The 19,464-nt window shown below is 43.8% G+C and overlaps 1 protein-coding gene across 2 annotated transcripts in view; it reads left to right on the plus strand.

The window, feature by feature from the left end:
- Window positions 1-17,854, plus strand: part of DLAT (dihydrolipoamide S-acetyltransferase) — a 55,493-nt gene extending 37,639 nt beyond the window's left edge. For both annotated transcript variants that reach the window (XM_040325419.1, XM_040325418.1), the window contains exons 10-14: window positions 4,238-4,345; window positions 10,537-10,655; window positions 11,524-11,686; window positions 13,767-13,903; window positions 17,320-17,854. In XM_040325419.1, coding sequence (XP_040181353.1) covers window positions 4,238-4,345; window positions 10,537-10,655; window positions 11,524-11,686; window positions 13,767-13,903; window positions 17,320-17,449 — 657 coding nt within the window. In that variant the 3' untranslated portion in view covers window positions 17,450-17,854. The remainder of the gene's footprint in view (window positions 1-4,237; window positions 4,346-10,536; window positions 10,656-11,523; window positions 11,687-13,766; window positions 13,904-17,319) is intronic.
- The last annotated feature ends 1,610 nt before the right edge of the window (window positions 17,855-19,464 follow it).

The raw sequence follows: 19,464 nt of genomic DNA on the forward strand, positions 1-19,464 counted from the left end.
GAATCATCATTCTGTCCAAATAGGCACCTTAAGGGATTAGTTATTATGTAGTTGAGTGAGGGAGCTAATAAAAGCGGTGCCTTCAGACCAAAACGCTCTAATAGGGGGAAATTCCCAGACCATATGATAAAACGCACCATCTTCAGTGGAGCATCTAGAGCAGACCACGAAGGACAGCCTATTCAAGCAAAATAGGAGACATTGGGTATAGTATGACCGATTATAAAAATTTGGTCTGGATAACCTTATCTCTAGAAGAGAATTTCCAGCCAAACCACCTCTGTGAGTTACGGAATAATAATATCCGAACACCATCTGGGTTCAGTTCAGTGAGATTGAGTCTGTCAGTAAGTCAAGATGAGCTTAAAATGAGATGGGTTACTTAAAAGGCGTTCCAAAGCGGAAGATTGTATAGAAACATTATTTAGGCCAAATTGAACCACAACGTATGTCGCTGTTGCAAAGAAGTAAATAATGCTGTGGATGGGAGATTGAAGTCCCAACGAAAATAAGCCAAGGAACCAAATGTACCTAATAAAAATAGATGGAAGATCAATTTTACTCCATGTCTGAACCAAAATACTCCATCTGTCTGGCAAAATGATTCTCGCAGACAGGGATTGTGCCATAGAGGAGCATTAGGGGAATTATCCACAGGTGTATTAGAGGGGAGTAAGTTTGAGGTTCGAAAATACTGGTGCTCTCCCTCCCATAGTGGATTGGCGATTGAATTACATTTTGGAGGGATTCATATGAGGTAAGAATAGCTGCCTTAAAAAGCCATAGCCACATTATTAGCTTCAGGGTAAAACCACCAATGGGCATGAGCCAACTGAGAGGCTATATAGTAGGTTTAGAGACTGGGAACAGCAAAACCCCCTCCAATACCAGCAGCTGGATAGTATCTTTAGCTATTCTAGTAGCTCTACCTCCCCAAATAAATGATGTAAGGATGGAATCGATCTCTTGAAATCGGCGCTTGGGAATATACACTGGAGAGTTACTTAATATAGAGGAAGTGAGGCAGGAAAACTATTTTAATAGTATGAGTAGGGGCTGGTACCGTCATCCACAATGGTTGGTTAATATTGAAAGGGAATGCCTGGGGCTGCCCCAAACATGCCCCTGGCAGAAATGGTAAAGATTGGACTCGGTACCCAAGGATTAGGCAAGAATATAATTAAAAATATAACGGTTTATTGTTGGAAAAGCATGATTAACACAGGGAAAGGGGAAGAACATTTTTTACAAAAAAACTCTAAAATCTTTAGATCCGCGTAATCTATCTGATTTAAGATCCGCCGCCGCAAGTTTTCACAAAACACTAACCTCCAAACTTGCGGCGGCGGAGGAATTCAAATTCCGCGGCTAGGGGGAGTGTGCTATTCAAATCAGGCGCGTCCCCGCGCTGATCGAATATCGCATGCGCCGTCCGGAAATTTTCCCAGCGTGCATTGCTCCAAATGACGTCGCAAGGACGCCATTGGTTTCGACGTTAACGTAAATTGCGTCCATCCGTATTCGCGATCGACTTACGCAAATGGCGTAAAAAATTAAAATTTTGTCGCGGGAACGACGGCCATACTTAACATTGGCTGCGCCTCATAGAAGCAGGGGTAAGTATACGCCGGGAAAACGCTTACGTAAACGACGTAAAGTGACTGCGTCGGGCCCGCGTACGTTTGTGAATTGCCGTATCTCGCCGATTTACATATTCGATTTATAAAATTCTCGCCATAAATCAGCGAGAACGCCGCCCGCGGCCATTTTAAAAATGCAGTTAAGATCCCACGGTGTAACACAGTTACACCTGTCGGATCTTAGGCATATCTATGCGTAACTGATTCTATGAATCAGTCGCATAGATACGACCGACGCAACTCTGAGATACGACGGTGTATCAGGAGATACACCGTCGTATCTCTGTCTGAATCTGGCCCAATATTTATAGCTGTGCATGATTCTTTCGAAAGATTCAAAAGGTCGATGAACCCCAAAGATCACATAGATCCGGATAATAGATCTTGACAAGGTCCCCTACATGTTTCGTTGTGTAAAGATCTGAGGAAGCAGTGCACGCCACAAAACATGTAGGGGACCTTGTCCTGATCTACTATCCGGTGCCCCCTGTGATTTTTGGGGTTCATTGACCTTTTGAATATTTTTAAAGAATCGTAAATAACTATTGACAGTATACAGTTTTCTTGTAAAAATTGTTCTTCCCCTTTCCCTGTTTTAATCATGCTTTTCTAATAATTTTATATTTTTAATTATATTCTTGCCTAATCCTTGGGTACCGAGATAGAAAATAAATTTGACTATTTCTGCCAGGGAAATGTTTGGGGCAGTCCCAGGCGTTCCCTTTCAATAATAGGGTAAGGGGAATATTGGCACAGACCTTTTAGGCCCCGTACACACGGTCGGACCGAACCGATGAGAATGGTCCGACGGACCGTTTTCATCGGTTCACCACAGAAGTGGCCTGATGGTCTGATGTGTTTACACACCATCAGTTCAAAATCCGATCGGGTCAGAACGCGGTGACGTAAAACACACGACGTGCTGAAAAAAAACGAAGTTCAATGCTTCCAAGCATGCGTCGACTTGATTCTGAGCATGCGCGGGTTTTGAACAGATGCTTTTCTGTACTAACCATCGGTTTGGTCCGATCGGGCATCGGTTCGGTTTTGAAGCATGTTTTAACATTTTGGACCGAAGGAAAACAGACCGATGGCCTATACACACGGTCGGTTTGGTCCGATGAAACTGAACTTCAGTTCATTCTCATCAGTTCGGTCCGACCGTGTGTACGGGGCCTCAGAGTGCCCTTTAGTTTACTAATAAGAGGGTCCAAATTATTTTTAAGGTACAAGGAAAAGGGTGGCTGTATTATTATTCCTAAATATCTGAAGCTGGAGTAAGGGTATGTAGCACCTTTACAAGATGTATGGCTGTGCAGTTATATAATACAGTCAAGGTAATAAGTTGGGACAAAGTTCTACATTTCATTCCACTTTTATTAATTTATGATTCTTTTTCAACTATTTTGTGTTCTTTGTGTCCTTGGGAAGAACCAACAGATGATAACATTTAGAAATCGGGTTCCTAGAAAGGGATCCAGTAAATTTGTCAAAATAATGTTTTTAATAATAGGAATATTGTCATAAAATGTCATTTTTAGGTTACGTAACTGTTGGGATATGAGAACTACCAGCACTGGGTTGGGATTTAACATGCATGTTCTGGGCCTGTCACATCCACATCCAGCTTTTTTTCCCTCATTCCCTCTCATGACCTCCTCAATATTTACAGCCAACCATAGAGAACCCCCTGACTTGTCAGTTCCTCACAGCCAGGCTCCCTCATTAAGTTTGGCTGTTTCCAGGAGTTCTGCTTGCCCCCATCTCCTCAGCCAGCCGAGAACTTCTTCTAGATGAGCCAGCCAGTCACTGTCTCCATTGTGTGAGCCGCAGCCAATTACTTTCTTGTTTTCTTGAGGTGAATCCCATGTCAGTATTGGGGCACTCCATATCGTTTTCTAGTCTTCCTTCACAAGATTCATAAACCAGCCCTAAGATACACAGCAGGGTGGGTGTGGGGTTTATTGGGACAATTGCTGGCACCCAATAAATAATATGGGCACTTATAACAGTTACAAAAGAAAGGACCAAGTGGCATGTACCCTAGGTACCCAGGTCTAGCAATACTTGTAGCCAAAATCCTAAATATAATGTAATCTATTTTTCGGAAGTAGTTGCACACACATAGATTAGATGCATCTTCAAATATTCAGAGAAGCAGCATACGTACATTATCACCTCTGTGACCTACAGTAGCTCCAAGATATATACATTGCATCCTCACTGACCAGACATCACATTGGCACAGAAAGGATTGTGGTCAGCATCCCCATTGAATAACTAGAAGATGCCAATTAAAACTTTTATATAAATTCTGTTTTTAAGTTTAATTATTTTTATATGAAATTACCTTTTTTTTTTTTTTAAAGCTGAACTCCAGGAAAAATGATTATTTCCTTGTCAGGTTTCTATATAGTGTATGGACTTCTACTGTATATTTAGCCATGTTCATGGGTTAGGGTTAAGTATTGAGTTACATTGGGATGACTGCTGATCTTATGTTCATTCTCTTGGTGTAAAATATTGTAAACCTGAGGATAAAAGTGCTTTACAGAACATATAATGTGACACCCTGTCTGCAATGCTGCTGTTTCTAGGTGATTGCACAGCGACTTATGCAGTCCAAACAGACGATACCTCACTACTATCTCTCAATCGATATTAACATGGGAGAAATTCTACATTTGCGAAAGGAGCTAAATGAGGTAAGAACATTATTTGCTGTGATAGAATCCTTAAAAACTTTCTAACATTCCCAAATACATTCCTAACATTTACCTTTTTCTAATCTTTGAAACAACAATATTTCTTTCTATCCCTTGTATGGGAGTTTTGTGGTTGTAACTCTCAATATACTTTGATAAATATTGTATCAGAAACAACGACATTTCACTTCCTGCCCTCTTATCTCAGCAACAGAACAGTCCCAATGCTCCATGCTCTGAAAATTAGATTTTGAGAATTATTAAGACCCCTTTCACACTGAAGCACTGCAAAAACGGCTGATAAAACGGCAGCTGTTTTTGTGGAGCAAGCGGTGCACTTTTTTTTTTATGTGACCTTGAAAAGAAACGAAAAAAGAGCAGTTTTGCTGCGCTTTAGAAGGGCTGCACATTCATTTCAATGGGCAGGGGCGTTTTTAGGGCGATTCTTAAAGCGCTCCAAAGATGCTACTTGCAGCACACCGTATAGAACCGACTAGCAGATCTGCATGTTCGGCTTCTTTTGGAAATGCAATAAGGGGGGCGGGGCCTTATCCGCCTGGGGGAGCTTTTGCTGAAAAGATGTCCATTATCTGGGCGAGCTCCCAGATGGCATGCCTCCTCAGCTTGGAAACGCCTACTCCCGCGGGGCGAAGAAGCCGGAATGAAAAGATAGATTATAAGGGATGTACAGCGTAAAAAAATAAAAATAAAATTTGTGGACTGTACATGTTAGAAGTCTAAAGAAGTTGTTCTGAGAAAAATGTTATTTGGGTGAACCTCCGCTTTAAGTTTAGACATTCATAAAGCCTTTGATAGTGTTATAGTGTTACTTGGATATATATGACTGCTTTGCTTCAAGGTCACGGCTTCATAAATACATTTTCTACACAGTTTTCAAGCTCTATACCACTTGCCTAAAACCAGAATAAAACTCCCAGGTTGCAGGCTCAGATTTTCTTGCATTGAATAGAGGCACTTGGCTGGGATGTTCCCTGTCCCATCTGTTCTTTGCACTCACAATGGAGTCCTTAGCCACAACAATCAAGATGGACTCTAATATCTTGGGATAAGGGATAGACTCTTATGACTATAGACTCAGCATGTATGTTGATTATTTTATGATGTTCCTTTCTCACCCTGTCACATCTCTCCTTAACTTAAAGCGGAGGTTCACACAAAAAGTGAACTTCCGCTTTTTGGAACCCATCCCCCCTCCGGTGTCGCATTTGGCACCTTTCAGGGGGAGGGGGGTGCAGATACTTGTCTAAGACAGGTATTTACACCACTTCCTGGTTCTGACTCCCGCAGGAGTCCAGCCCCACTACGTCCCAGCAGAGAGCGGGGACCAGTGACAGCGTGCCGCGATACTCGCGCATGCGCAGTAGGGAACCGGGCAGTGAAGCCACAAGCTGCTGGCTTTTAAAAAAAAAAATTAAAATTGGCGGAACCTCCGCTTTAATAAGAGGAGTAGACAATTGGATTGCGTATTACCTCAGCCCTTTAACCCAACATGTTCAGTCTCTCATGCCAGAAATGAGGAACTCCTTTATGTGGACATCATGCAGGTTCAACAACAGGTTACCCCTGTTTTGTAGCCATTACTATGGATCCGCCAGCACTCAGATCAGATGTTCTGATAATTCCATGGATTCTATTTGAGTTCCTATATGCCTTTCTTCTAGTGCGAATTGTGCATCGACTCTTTAACAAAATGGAGCAAGTAAAAAAAAAAAGAAAAGTAATTCCCATTGCACCAAACTGGTCCAGGAGAACCTGGTACACATGCATATTCAAACTTGTACAAAAAAACCCCGAGAACAAAAAGAAAACTTGTAGGAGACGACGCTGGCCTATTCCAAACATTCCAAACAGGCTAGACTTTCTGTCTCAGAGGTCCCCTGTTCCATTCTACTTCTCAGTCACTGGCTTTACCAGAGTGTTAAAGCCTTGGTCTTGATAGAGATGCACAATTCTGGCTAAAATGAGAATCGCAATTTCTTAGAATAAAGATCACGATTCTCTCAAAATCTTACGGCGTAACATCATCTTTCACAATATACCAAAAATTGGGCTAACGTTACAGTTTCATTTTTTTATTCATTGAAGTGTATATTTCTAGCAAAAAATACAGATTTTTAACTTGTAAACAAGTGTCAGAAAAAGGTTTAGGGCCAGATTCACAAAGACTTACGTCAACGTATCTACTGATACGCCGTCGTAAATCCAAATGTGCGCCGTCGTATCTATGCGCTGATTCTCTAAATTGTATACGCCTGAATTGTGGCAAGATACGACCGACGTAGGTCTCCTACGCCGTCGTATCTTGGGTGCATATTTACGCTGGCCGCAAGGGGCGCTTCCATTGATTTACGAGTCGAATATGTAAATGAGCTAGATACGCCGATTCACGAATGTACTTGCGCCCGTCGCAGTAAGCTACGCCGTTTACGTAAGGCGTACGTCTGGCGTAAAGATAAACCACCAAATAGTTGGTCTAAGTCGTGTAGGGTATGGACGTCGGAACTGCCGTCGGATTTTACGTCGTTTGCGTAAGTCGTACGTGAATGGGGCTGGGCGTAGGTTACGTTCACGTCGTTGCCATTGAGCCATCGTATCTTAGGGCGTAAATTCTACGTAATTCTGAGCATGCGCGTGAATGCGCTGTTCGTTCGGCAAGTCATTTACATGGGGTCACGGCTAATTTTAATACAACACGTCCACTACCTTCCTAATTTGAATTAGGCGGGCTTATGCCGGCCCATTTACACTACGCCGACGTAACTTAGGGAGCAAGTGCTTTTTGAATACTGGTCTTGCCTCTCTATTTTACGTTGGCGTAGCGCATATGAGCTGCGCTACGCACGCTTAAACATACGCCGCTCTACCTGAATCTGGCTATTAGTCTTTAAGTGGTTAAACTGACCTAATTTACAGCCCAAAGTTCATCCCTTTTAAAATGACTAATTGCTACAATGTTTATAGTTTGCTCCCAGCACTGACAGGTTGCCTGTGGGTTTTTTTTTTTTTTTGACAACGGAGTGAGCAGAGAACTCTGCACTTGTTACGTGAATACACCCGGGAAATTCTGCATAGAGATTGTGAGGGGGGGTTGAATCGAGATCGTGATTTTATTATTTTTATTTTTTTTAACACTTAATCGTGCAGCTCTAGATTTTGAGGGACAGGAGTATCTGACTCTCTCATTAGAATATTGCTAAGAGCCAGAATCGACACTTCCAGGAAAATGTACTTTCCCAGGTCATCCTCCAGGACTATAAGCTCATGTGACCGTCCCGAAGGAAAGGATTCCTGGAAAAGGAGTTATCCGGTAATAACTTGTGTTATTGTAACTGGAAATGCTTCTTTGCCTGGTGTGAGCGCAGGCACTTCAGTCTCTGAGATTTCTCTGCACCTCACATTCTGGCCTTGCTACGAAGGGGACTTGACCACAATTTGGTGTAAAGTACTCCTAAGGGGCATGTATCGGCCTTGTCAATTTTTCTCCAAAAAAAATCTGATTTAATTTTCCCTTCCTATTTTTATTCAAGGTATTTCTCAGATTAGCCCCCACTTAAGCCTGGTACAGACCACTAGTTTTGAATGGGGAAAAAAACTGACAGCCCTGGTCGGAGCCACTGTAGGAACAATCCGATGTTAGTACAGCAATCTCCCTTGCTGAGCTATTGTATTCTGACAGGGATGATTGGCTGCTGTTTTTCCAGCATACTCTGATATTCAGCACGTGTACTACACTTAACTGCACCCCATGCTTACTTAGTATCTTAATTTAGTTCTCTCTCTGCCCTGCAGAAAGCATCCTTTCAGCCCATGAGGTAGCTATCTTTAGATGATCCCTCCAGCAAAGTGGGCTTCTCAGTGGCCTGTGAGATGTGTCTCTGAACTAATGGCTATCTTAAGCCCCATAAACATGAGCTGAATGTTGGGGGACAACGGGTAGCTGAAAAGAAAAGAGGCCGACGTTTGGCCCGTGTGTCTGTCAGACGTGCATGCTAGGGAAAACCAGCAGCCAACCGACTCCAGATCAGCACTCTCGGCCAATGGCAGGGAGTACTGATCGGAGTGTTCTGGCGGGGGGGCGCACCCCTGTCAGAACACAACAGCTCAGCAGGGGAGAAGGCTGGACGAACCTCAAATGGTTAGTACAGCGGCTCTGACTGGTTATGTCAATTTTTTTTTTTCGTGCAACCTGCTGGGTTGCACAAAAAAACTGTACCTGGCTTTATAAGGAGCCATTCCTAATCTTTTACAAACACAAAGTAGTTGTGCACCTAAAACCTGTTTATCCGGATATGTCCTCATTAACATACAATGTAAGAAACCCAGCTCTACACCTTTTTAAGCTTTTCAAAGATATAGTGTTGGAAGATCTTGGACACCTGGGTACTAGAGATCTCCTCTGGTTACAAACTGGAGTTTTGAACCCACCTTCCAATTTTTTCTTTAAAAAATTCCTCCAATGAGCCTTTGTCTAATTAGCACAGATTGGATCTGCACAAGGCTATATTCCAGCTTTTGGCAGTGGGGATTATGAGCGCGGTCCCAGATTTTAAGGGTACTTTTTTAGTCTGTCTACAGTTCCCAAGCCAAAACGGGGATAACGGACCCAATCCTGGACCTCAGTTCCCTTAACTAATGATCTACCAAGGTGGTAGCGGTCATGCGGCTCAAGAAGAGACAGATGTCATCTTGGCTTGGGAAAAGATCAACTTTTCAGCCATATCCAGCATGCACATTCCAGGAATCGAAAATTGGCAGATGGACTTTCTAAGTTGGCAGAGGTTGACACCTGTAGGTGGGGAATTCCAAACATAGGCCTTGTGGCGTCCAGATTCAACAAGAAATAGGACAGATTTGTGTCCAGAACAAGAGATCCACAAGTGTTTGATGCGGACACTGGTGACTCCATGGAATGAATTCCAACTGACCCTTTGCCCCCCCCCCTCTTCTTCATTTGCTACCACGTGCATGTCCTTTGGCCTCTTCTCGACTAGCTAGACCTAAAGTCACGTGTGTATATGTGTGTGTGTGTGTGTGTGTGTGTGTGTATATGTGAGTGTGTGTATGTATGTGTGTATGTATATATGTATATAATTATAATGGAATTCTGAAAACCTGAACAACCTACAGTATTATTGATATATGAATCCAGCACTCGAATAAACAATCAAACGTGATTTATTCTGTGTTTAAATGAAAGTCCCAAAAACAAAGCCGTAAATCGACGAATAAAGTGTTCATATAAACTTCTGATGCAGCGCCTTGATATCTGCAATCTCAGCAAATGGATGTTACCAGACAAGATGGACCCCAGATTCTGAGGGTCAAACACGTCTGATATACAGTGTTCACCTGTATTATTCCACTCGTTCCGCTTCGACCATTAGCCACTCTCCTCCGCCACAGACAGGATGATTTCAAAGCTTTCAATTGTTTTATCTTGTATTTCTCCAGTATATGTAAGGGGTTTAGAAAAGAGGAAACTTCATAGTGCAGTAAAAAATGGTTCCTTTTATTAAAAATTTTGCACAAACGGCGCAAGCTTTCAAACAGCTGATGCGTGGTGATGTCACAAAAAGTCTCTCCAACCGATGTGTTTCCCTGTAACAAGCATTGACTGGGAACATAGATAACTCTGTGATGTCACTTGCCACATTCTTTATATTAGGCAGGAGAGGCACCGGAAGTTCGGCATTGCCCATTAACTCCTGGTGTCACAAATGTGGCTATTTATTGTCAGTTATCGTCTGGACTCTGCAATAATTTTAAATAATAATAATCTGCAGGATTTAAATAGATTACACAATTGGTGTTAAAGGAACCTGTCTAAATAGAAACATTTGCTCAGCTTCTTTAGAAGTTAAAATTGTTTATCAGGGGCTTTACTGGCTGCATCGGGTCAACAGCTAATTAATGAAGCAAGGATAAAAAACCTTTTCAATACCTACCTACCCGAACAGATCTGCTTTTTATCTGAAATAGCTTTAATTTGGTAAGTGTTTGCTGGTGTTCTTATTGAAATACACATAGGATGGGGTGTGCACCAGGCCTAAACAATCACATGTACAGCAAGAGGCTTTTTAAAAAAGTCCAGAAATGGTATTAGTTAATTGAGCCCCTACAAATGCTTTACGTTAGATTGTTTAATAATTATGTATGTCTTCACTTTCTAGGTTACAAAGTCTGAAAACATCAAGCTGTCTGTAAACGATTTCATCATTAAGGCTTCTGCCCTATCTTGTCTGAAAGTACCCGAAGCAAACTCCTCCTGGATGGACACAATTATTCGACAGTAAGTATATATAGCAGCTTTTATTGTATGTTTTATTCAGCACATTTAGTAGTACAGCGGAATCTTGGATTGCAAGCATAATCCGTTCCGTTTCAAAAGCAGTCTTGACAAATACTGTATTTATCGCCCTATAGCGCGCACCGGCGTATAGCGCGCACCCCAAACCTAGAGGAGAATCCTAGGGAAAAAAAAGAAATACTGACAATTTACAGATACAGTTACTTTACAGTTGCCCGGCATCCATCGGCGGCCTTGTCCGGTCCGGCGGCCGTCTGCATTCGTGGTGTCCTTCCCGCTTCTCCCGCGCTGTTTTTGAACGCCATCGCCGACATATCCCGAGTGCAGCACACTCGGCTGGGCTCGGCCACGCTCGGCTCCTCTTGCGGAGTCGATCGTGGCCGAACCCAGCCGAGTGTACCCGAGTGTACTGCACTCGGTATAGGTCGGCGGCGGCGCCCAGAAAGCGCTTTTCCCCTGATTTTAAGGGGAAAAAAGTGTGCGTTTATACGCCGATTAAATACGGTACTTCTAATAACCAGTTGTACAGATTATTGCCTATTGGAGTGTATGCTCATGTTATGTATATTTAATTCCCGAGGTGAGGAACATTTTTATCTTGCTTTTAATAAAAAAACTTATTTGGTGAGATGTAACTGCTCCCATTCCTACCAGAACTGTTTGCCCTCTGAACTTGCTGTGCGTACACACCTAGAGCTGAGCAGAGAATACAGGCAGTAGACTGAGTTGTACATGGGCAATTGGGCAGCCCTGGCATATGCAACTCCCTAGCTTACATGCCGTAAATCAAGAAGAGTATTTGTAGTCAGGTTTTTGCGTAATTAAAGCTATAATGTTTGTATCCTAACAGGAATCATGTGGTAGATGTAAATGTGGCAGTGAGCACCCCTGCTGGACTGATGACACCTATAGTCTTTAATGCTCATATAAAGGGTCTGGCAACCATCAGCAAAGATGTGGGGTCTTTGGCCGTTCGTGCAAGAGAAGGCAAGCTAAAGCCGCATGAATTCCAGGTATGTTCCCTGCTAATTAGCTTCATGTAACCAAGTTCATTTTCTTATTTTTTTTTTTTCAATATACATTTTGTATTTGTAAATTTGTCTTCCAGATGAAACGCCAGGAAACTGGAGTTTGGTTTGGAAAAATCTGTAAATACAAATTACAAAGCTGCTCTAAATGGCAGCAATGCTTTATAATGTAGAATACTACTGTCAAAAAACAGTCAATGACAGATATGGGGGGGACGTGTATACAGGGAGTATAATTGGTACTTAGGAAATGTTAGAGATTTTATAGGCAAACGACCAAGTGCTCAAATTAAATACATGTACATGTGCTGTTTTAACTGCCAGAGGATTTGCATTTCTGTCCACCCAATCCCAAGATTTACTCAGCCCTGGGCATAGCAAAACCCTTTCTAGCAGGGCTGGATACTTGAAATTTCCCTCCTGCAGTTAAGTAACAATTAGAGGTTTTGCCCCCCCCAGCTTGTGACTAGGCAGTGAAAGGTGAAGCAGAAGACTGATGAGCTTATTATCTCTATCACTCTGATATTCCCTTTTATCAGCATGTCTACTGCTGGCACATAAGCACTGCCTCTGCCAGTATGAACTCTGCTGTACAGTGAATTGCAGACTGTTGCTAAGTCAAAAAATAAGCAGGTCAGGTTATTTGTGTCTTTAAAACCTTTAAAGTGGTTGCAAACCCATTACAACCACTTTAACCTACAGGTAAGCCTAGATTAAGGCTTGCCTGTAGGTGCAAGAAATATCTCCTAAACCTAAAAGGTTTAGGAGATATTTGCAGAAATAACAGCACCAATGTCAACGACGCATGCGCCGTACACATCGGGCGCAGGCGCACTGAGCGTGCCATTTCTAACGGCGATCATGCCGTTAGTGGCGACACCCGCGCGCATGGCTCTGGCCAGTCACAGCGCTGGAGGCGCGATACTCGGAAGTCACTCTGGGAGAGGTGTCAGAGGAGGCGAACGAGGATGGCTGCTGGAGCTTCAATCTCAGGTAAGTAATTCATAATCGGCTAGTATGCTATGCATGCTAGCTCATTATACCTTTTGCCTTGCAGGGTGTATATTTATTTTTAATTTATTTTTTAACAAGAGGGTTTACTTCCTCTTTAAATGTGGGGCAAAAGCTTATTGTAGTAAGCGTTGTGATTTTTTTTTTTTACTTATTATTTGAAGCTAATTGATATAAAGTGACTATTTTAGGTAAGGTGGTTATTTTAAAATAAATGGTTACAGTACACATAGTGGCCCAGATTCAGGTAGAATCGCGCAATATTTGCGTGGGCAAAGAGCAAATTTTTTTCTCTGCGCCCACGCAAATATTGCGCTTTGCCCGCGATTCACGGAGCAGTTGCTCCGTAAATTGCGCGGGCAATATGCTAAGCAGCCGGGCGCAAGGCTGCCTAATATAAATGATCCCGCCGGGGGCGGGAATCATTTAAATTAGGCGCGCTCCCGCGCCGAGCGAACAGCGCATGCTCCGTCGGGAAACTTTCCCGACGTGCATTGCGGCAAATGACGTCGCAAGGACGTCATTTGCTTGTAAGTGAACGTGAATGGCGTCCAGCGCCATTCACGGTTCACTTACGTAAACGACGTGAAATTTGAACGTCGCGAGCGGGAGGCGCAGCTATACTTTAGCATTGGCTGCGCCTGCTATTAGCAGGAGCAACCTTATGCTAAAGGCGCCGTACGGAAACTCCGTACCTTGCGTACGCAGGGCCCGCGCAACTTTTGTGAATCGGTGGTAGTATGCAATTTGCATACTACACGCCGATCACAAAGGCCGCGCCCCCTAGCGGCCAACGCAAGAATGCAGCCTGGGATGTGAAGGCATAAGGAGGCTTATGTTTGTCACATCCTAGGCTGCATTCGGTGTAACGAGGTTCCTGAATCAGGAGCACTCGTTACACCGGAGCAAGTAAGCACTTGCGCCGCGCAACTATGGTTGCGCGGGCGCAAGTACTTCTTGAATCTGGGCCAGTATGTTTTGGGAGTCTCCTAATTGTTTACTAATTAAATTTAAAAATTTTTAGTTTTCATATTTACCATTTGTAATATTTCAGGGTGGAACGTTTACGGTGTCTAACCTGGGAATGTATGGAATAAAAAATTTCTCTGCCATAATTAACCCGCCTCAGGCCTGTATTCTTGCTGTGGGAGGAACGGAGAACCGACTAATTCCAGCAGATAACGATAAAGGGTAAGATTAGAATCTATTGCTTCTTTATTATTTTTAGTATGCCACCAGTTTGAATTGTCAGCCTGTGTGTACAAGCATATGGGCATAGCATCAAAATCGACAAAATCCCAAAGTCTGACTCGGATCCCGCTTGTGTCCCGCAGCTGAGTGGTGGAATGTTTGTTCCAGTGCTTGTCTTCCACTATGCCTTCCACACCCCTCTGCTCTTATTGGCTTGGCCTCTCCATTCAGCGCCCACGGCCACTAATTTAAACGGCCCAATGTGGTTTCTAGGGGCACGATCTGCACAGGGCGATGGGAGGTGTCGGACAATGTTTTTAGGCCTGGTTCATACTGTCGCCGCATGCGGAGCACAGCAGGGGTCCGTGGGTGCTGGTTTGCCAGTTCAGGTCCGATTTCACCCCAAATTTGGGCTGAAATCAAACCTGAAACGCACCAAAAAAGGCACACGTTTTTCCGGCACACCGCACAGGACCCGTTGCGGAGATATGTGAACCGGCTCCATAGAGAGCCAGTCACATTCTCCTGCTATGCAAATTGAAAGCAGGGAAACGCGCATTCAATTCGCATAGGTGTGAACCCGGCCTCAATGTGTGTGTTGCAAGGCGCTGAAAGTCCCTATTATATGTGCACTGCAGCAGTGCTTCATGCTGTCTCACAGGGCCCTCAGAGCGGAGGGAGACTCACTCTGGAGATCTGTACAGTTCTAGGATGGGGAAGTGGGGCTGGAAGAAAGTTGAGTCTGTACAAAGGTGGGGGGGGGGGGGCCGCCTGAACTGAGGAAAGTCTATATTGAAAAGGGGGTCAATACTGAGAGGGGGTTTATCATGAGTGAAGGGGGTCTGCACTGGGGTGTCTATACTGAGGGCATAGGCTGGCAAGGGATCAGGGTTCTGTACTGAGCAAGGAGATTCCTGGTGGGGTGGGTCTATACTTAGTGGAGGGGGGGGGGGGGGTCTGTACTGAGGGTGTGTGCTGGTTAAGGTCTATCCTAAGATGGACGGCCTCTACAAACTCTGTGTACAGGTATTTAAAGAGGAGTTCCAGTCTCCTGTGAAAAAAATAAATTGGCAGCTACAAAAACTCTTTAGCTGCTGACTTTTTTTAAAAAGCAGCCACTTACCTGTCCCACGATCCAGTGGTGTGCTTACCCCAGTCAGTTTCACCCGCTGTTGTCTTTCCTCTGCACCTGCATCTTCACTATGGACAGCTTGCAGCTTCACAGCCGGGTGCCCACTGCGCATCGTGAATGGTGGATGCAGTATTCTAGGACCTGTCACAGGTTCCAGAAGACTGCAGGGGGGGAGGGAGGAGAACTTTCACTCCGATCGATTCGGCGGGCAGAGCGGAAGTGGGTACTTATCAAAATCTGCGTAAATTCTTTAAGCGGAGCGGAGACCGAGGCCTTAAAGTGGAACTCCCCCTTTTGGGTGGAGCTCCGCTTTAAAAGAATTGGAGAGGCCAGTCAAAACATGGACATTTTCTCCAAAAATCTTTTGAATTATCCTATCAATATGTAAATAAAGATCTGAAACCACTCTTTAGCCACTTTGTTATCTTGGCACACAGTGGGAACTGGGTGGTAGTGGAGGGCCCCAGGTCAACTTTTGCATCGGGGGCCTACAAGCTTCAAGCTACACCTCTGTGTACAAGCATTTTTATTTTGATGGCTGGGCGATGTGCTTCTATTAGCCTTACTCTCTGTCCATTGCCATCCTTGTAAGTTTCTCGTTGTTAAAAAAAAAAATGTAGTAACCATTTATTTAGCTTTATCATTCATTTTAAGAAAAATTAAATAGAAATTTTGGTTGGTTGCTATGGTCAACATTTCTACTAAAAGCGACCACGTCAGTTACTTTAAGAGGAGCTTAAAGTCAAATAACTGTAGCTGCTGACTTTTATATTGGGCAGCCTCGTCTGAGTTGATTCTTCAATTGGCTATCGGCTTGTGGGTGCTGATGCTGGCGCGGCCATCTTGACTAAGGGAAACCAGCAGTGAAGCCTTGCGGCTTCACAGCCAGTTTCCTACTGCGCTTTGGCAATGGGCTGCAGTCTTCTGGGATATGTGATGTGTCTCAGAAGGCTGGGGAGGGGGGCAGAACTTCCGTCTCAGTTCGCCACACCCACTGTCAAATCCAGGTACCTTCCCCCCCTAAAAAAGGTGCCAAATATGGCAGCAAAATGAGGGGGGGGGGCGGGGCAGACAAGCGGAGCTTCGTCTTTAGATTGGAGCTCCAGTTTAAACAAAATTTGAAATGCCCTCCATTAGGGTGGACTTACATAAAAGGCTACTGTTTGTAGAATAACTCTGTATGGCTCTGTTTGCCTGTACCTGTCCTGTACAGCTTTAGTCCTTTGTATTACACCGCTGCATTGCTGAATGCTTCGCTGTTATGCGCAGTAAAGTATTAAACTTTTAAAGGGAAAAAAACATTGAATGTCAGTTCCCTGCAACAGAAGAGCTGTTCTTCTCACCTATCCGGCAGCTTGAGTCTCCTTCCATAGTTCAAATACCCTTGAGGTACCACAAATACCCTTTGGCATACAATGTTGGAAAGTGTGGGAGGTCTGTGTACCCCCACTACACACCCTGGTTCTATCCTCTGAACCCTACTTCCTACCACTGCTGTCATCTTCTATAATGCCGTAAGGGTGGAATCATGGAACCACAGTGCATAGTGGAAGATGCAAAGATCTGACACTCCTGCAAGTGTCAAAAAGCTGAAGCGTCTGATGGAAACAATGGTGGAAGAAACAGGTGAGTATAATGGCTCTTCTATTGCAGCAAACTGACAAGTTTTTTAGGCGACTGTCAGGGGGGTGGATTCAAGTTCATTTTTTTCCCTCTAATATTTTTTAAAGGTCCAAGACCTGTTCAGCACACATGTTGACAGCTTTTGTAAAAATCAAGAAAACAAAATGTCACATTTGAAATCTACCCAGAAGTTGCTGGCCATGTTTATTTTCACATATAAGTGCAGAAAAAAAAAAACATTCAAACATATGCATTAGGCCCCTTTCACACCTGCGGATCGATCAGACCACCCATTGTTCTATATGGAGTGGCAGATGTCAGTGGACATGTGTCACTTACACACGCCTGGCATCCTATCTCTAATCCTCTAAAAATAGACGTAAGGCGATATCAGACCGAAAGACACTCGGATGGAAACAGACATGCAGTTCGTTTCCATCCAATCGTCTCATAGAGGAGAGCGGGCTGTGTCCACTATGCAGAGCAGACACGGACCTGTCATCCACCTGCTCAGTAAGCGTCAGCGGCGAGTTCCCCCGCTGAACAGGGGGATTCCACTTGGACAGATTTGCTCCATCTGAAAGGGGCTCAATATGTCTTTATTATCTCTCTTGTGTGTATGAGACCTGCTCCTCATCAATTGTTTCTTGTTTTCTTGCAGTTTTGATGTTGCCAACATGATGTCTGTCACCCTGAGCTGCGATCACCGCGTCGTAGATGGGGCAGTTGGTGCTCAGTGGTTGGCCGAGTTCAAAAAGTTTTTGGAAAAACCAACAACTATGCTGCTATAAATGAGTGTTTACCCTTTTCCTCGGATCAACTATTCAACTATTCTACATTTACAAACTATTTATACTCTTATCTCTGAACACTCACAGTAAACATGAATACATTTTTTTTTTTTTTTATTATTTAAATGAACAAAAGAAAAAAAAAAAAGCTGGTGACCCCACTAGTTTTTTTTTTTTATCCTCATTCTGTACAGACAACCAGTGCTCCACTCCAGTAACTGTTCTCAATCTCCACAGAACTGTGATGTGTGGATATCATCAACGTTGTAAACGTCTTACAAAGGTCAATGTTTCCTGGAATGATTTTAAACCGTGACTGTCCAGTACTACAAGAACAGGTCACATATAAATAAAAATATGTCTGCATTTTTTTCAGTTGAATAAATAAATGTATGTTTAACCATTGTTTGTTCTTCTTTATTTTACTTGTGAAATGGGCTCTTGTGAAAGAATGAATTGGTGGCTCCTGATTGGTGCCCTCGTTATCGCAGCAGCAGTGAGTGAGTGAACAAACCTGCTGGGCATGTTTCCTAAGCTGTTCTACAGTTTTATTAGGACGCGTTTAGGTTTGATGCACATTCTTGCATTAAAATGAATCAAGGTCACAAATGTATTTTTACGGTAAAAGGAAGCAAAGTTGTAACAAATCTATACAATACATGAGTATAGGATGAACAGGAGAGAATGTAGAAGTTTGGCCATTCGTGCTTGGAGGTACCGATCCAGGCTGAGGTGTAAGGCCCCTTTCCAGTGAGCGGCGATTTCATGCTTAAATTGGTGATTAGTGTCATGCACAAAGACAATACTAAAACAAAAATAATAATAAAAAAAAAATGTTGAGAGCTACAGTACAGACCAAAAGTTTGCACACACCTTCTCATTCAAAGAGTTTTCTTTATTTTCATGACTATGAAAATTGTAGATTCACACTGAAGGCATCAAAACTATGAATGAACACATGTGGAATTATACATAACAAAATAGTGTGAAACAACTGAAAATATATTTCATATTCTAGGTCAGCCCTCAAAATTTCCACTCGCCTACTAGCATTTGGCGAGTGGATTTAAGCTGGGGGCGAGTGATGACAGGGCTACATGACCAATCTCCCTCCAATCTGTGCCTACACTTAGAGTCCCGATGCGATTGGCGGCCGAAGAGGAAAGGTGCATGCTCGGGAAAAGTAGTCTGGTGAGCCGCGCACAGGCAGAGCAGTACACAGGTGCTCTCCTTACAATTCTCATTAAGCAATGGGACCCAACAGTATGACCTCTCTGAGCCTGCCCCCCTCCCCCGGGGCCCCGACCAATGTAGCTGGAGAGCAGAAAGTAATGAGTGAGGTGGAGGATTGCAAAAATTACCACTCTGGTGCAGCGCTCACTGAAAGTTGCCCTGACATGAGAGCGGCAGCCTTCTAGTTTTTGCAGTTTTCTTCTCCTTGTGCTCTATGTAAGTGTCCAACAGTTTTAGCCTGAGCACTGTGAACAGACTGGTCTCAATGTGTGCTGTGCGCTGTCAGTGTGCGCTGTGCTATGGTGTCAATGGCTGTGCAGTTGTGTGGATCTCAGCGCTGGATTGTACTCCCTCCCGCTGTGCTGCAGCTCCTCTCCTCTCTGCCAGCCTGAATAAAAGGGGGAAGTGGGGACATGCAAGCGTGGAGCCGCACACACAGGCTCCTGATGATGAAATGAATGGGAGAGGGAGGAGGATGGGAGTTGCAGAGGAGACAGCAAGAGAATGGGGAAGAGACACAGTTCTAGTGCCCTGTCCCTCTGGTCTGCCCCCAGTGCCCTGTCCCTCTGGTCTGCTCCCAGTGCCCTGTCCCATTTTGTTAAAGTTGCTGTTGGTAATATTTAATTTTGTAACTTGATTCTGCATAAAACATTGTCATTCCATGAGATAATCTACGAGGGCGTGTTTACGGGTGCAATTAGGCGCAGGGCAGTGTATGAATTAGGTGAGGCAACTGGTGGCGAGTAACTCTTGAGGCCTGGCTAGTAGCTCAGGACTTGATA

The sequence above is a fragment of the Rana temporaria genome, chromosome 10, assembly GCF_905171775.1.
Source record: "Rana temporaria chromosome 10, aRanTem1.1, whole genome shotgun sequence".
NCBI lineage: Eukaryota > Metazoa > Chordata > Amphibia > Anura > Ranidae > Rana > Rana temporaria.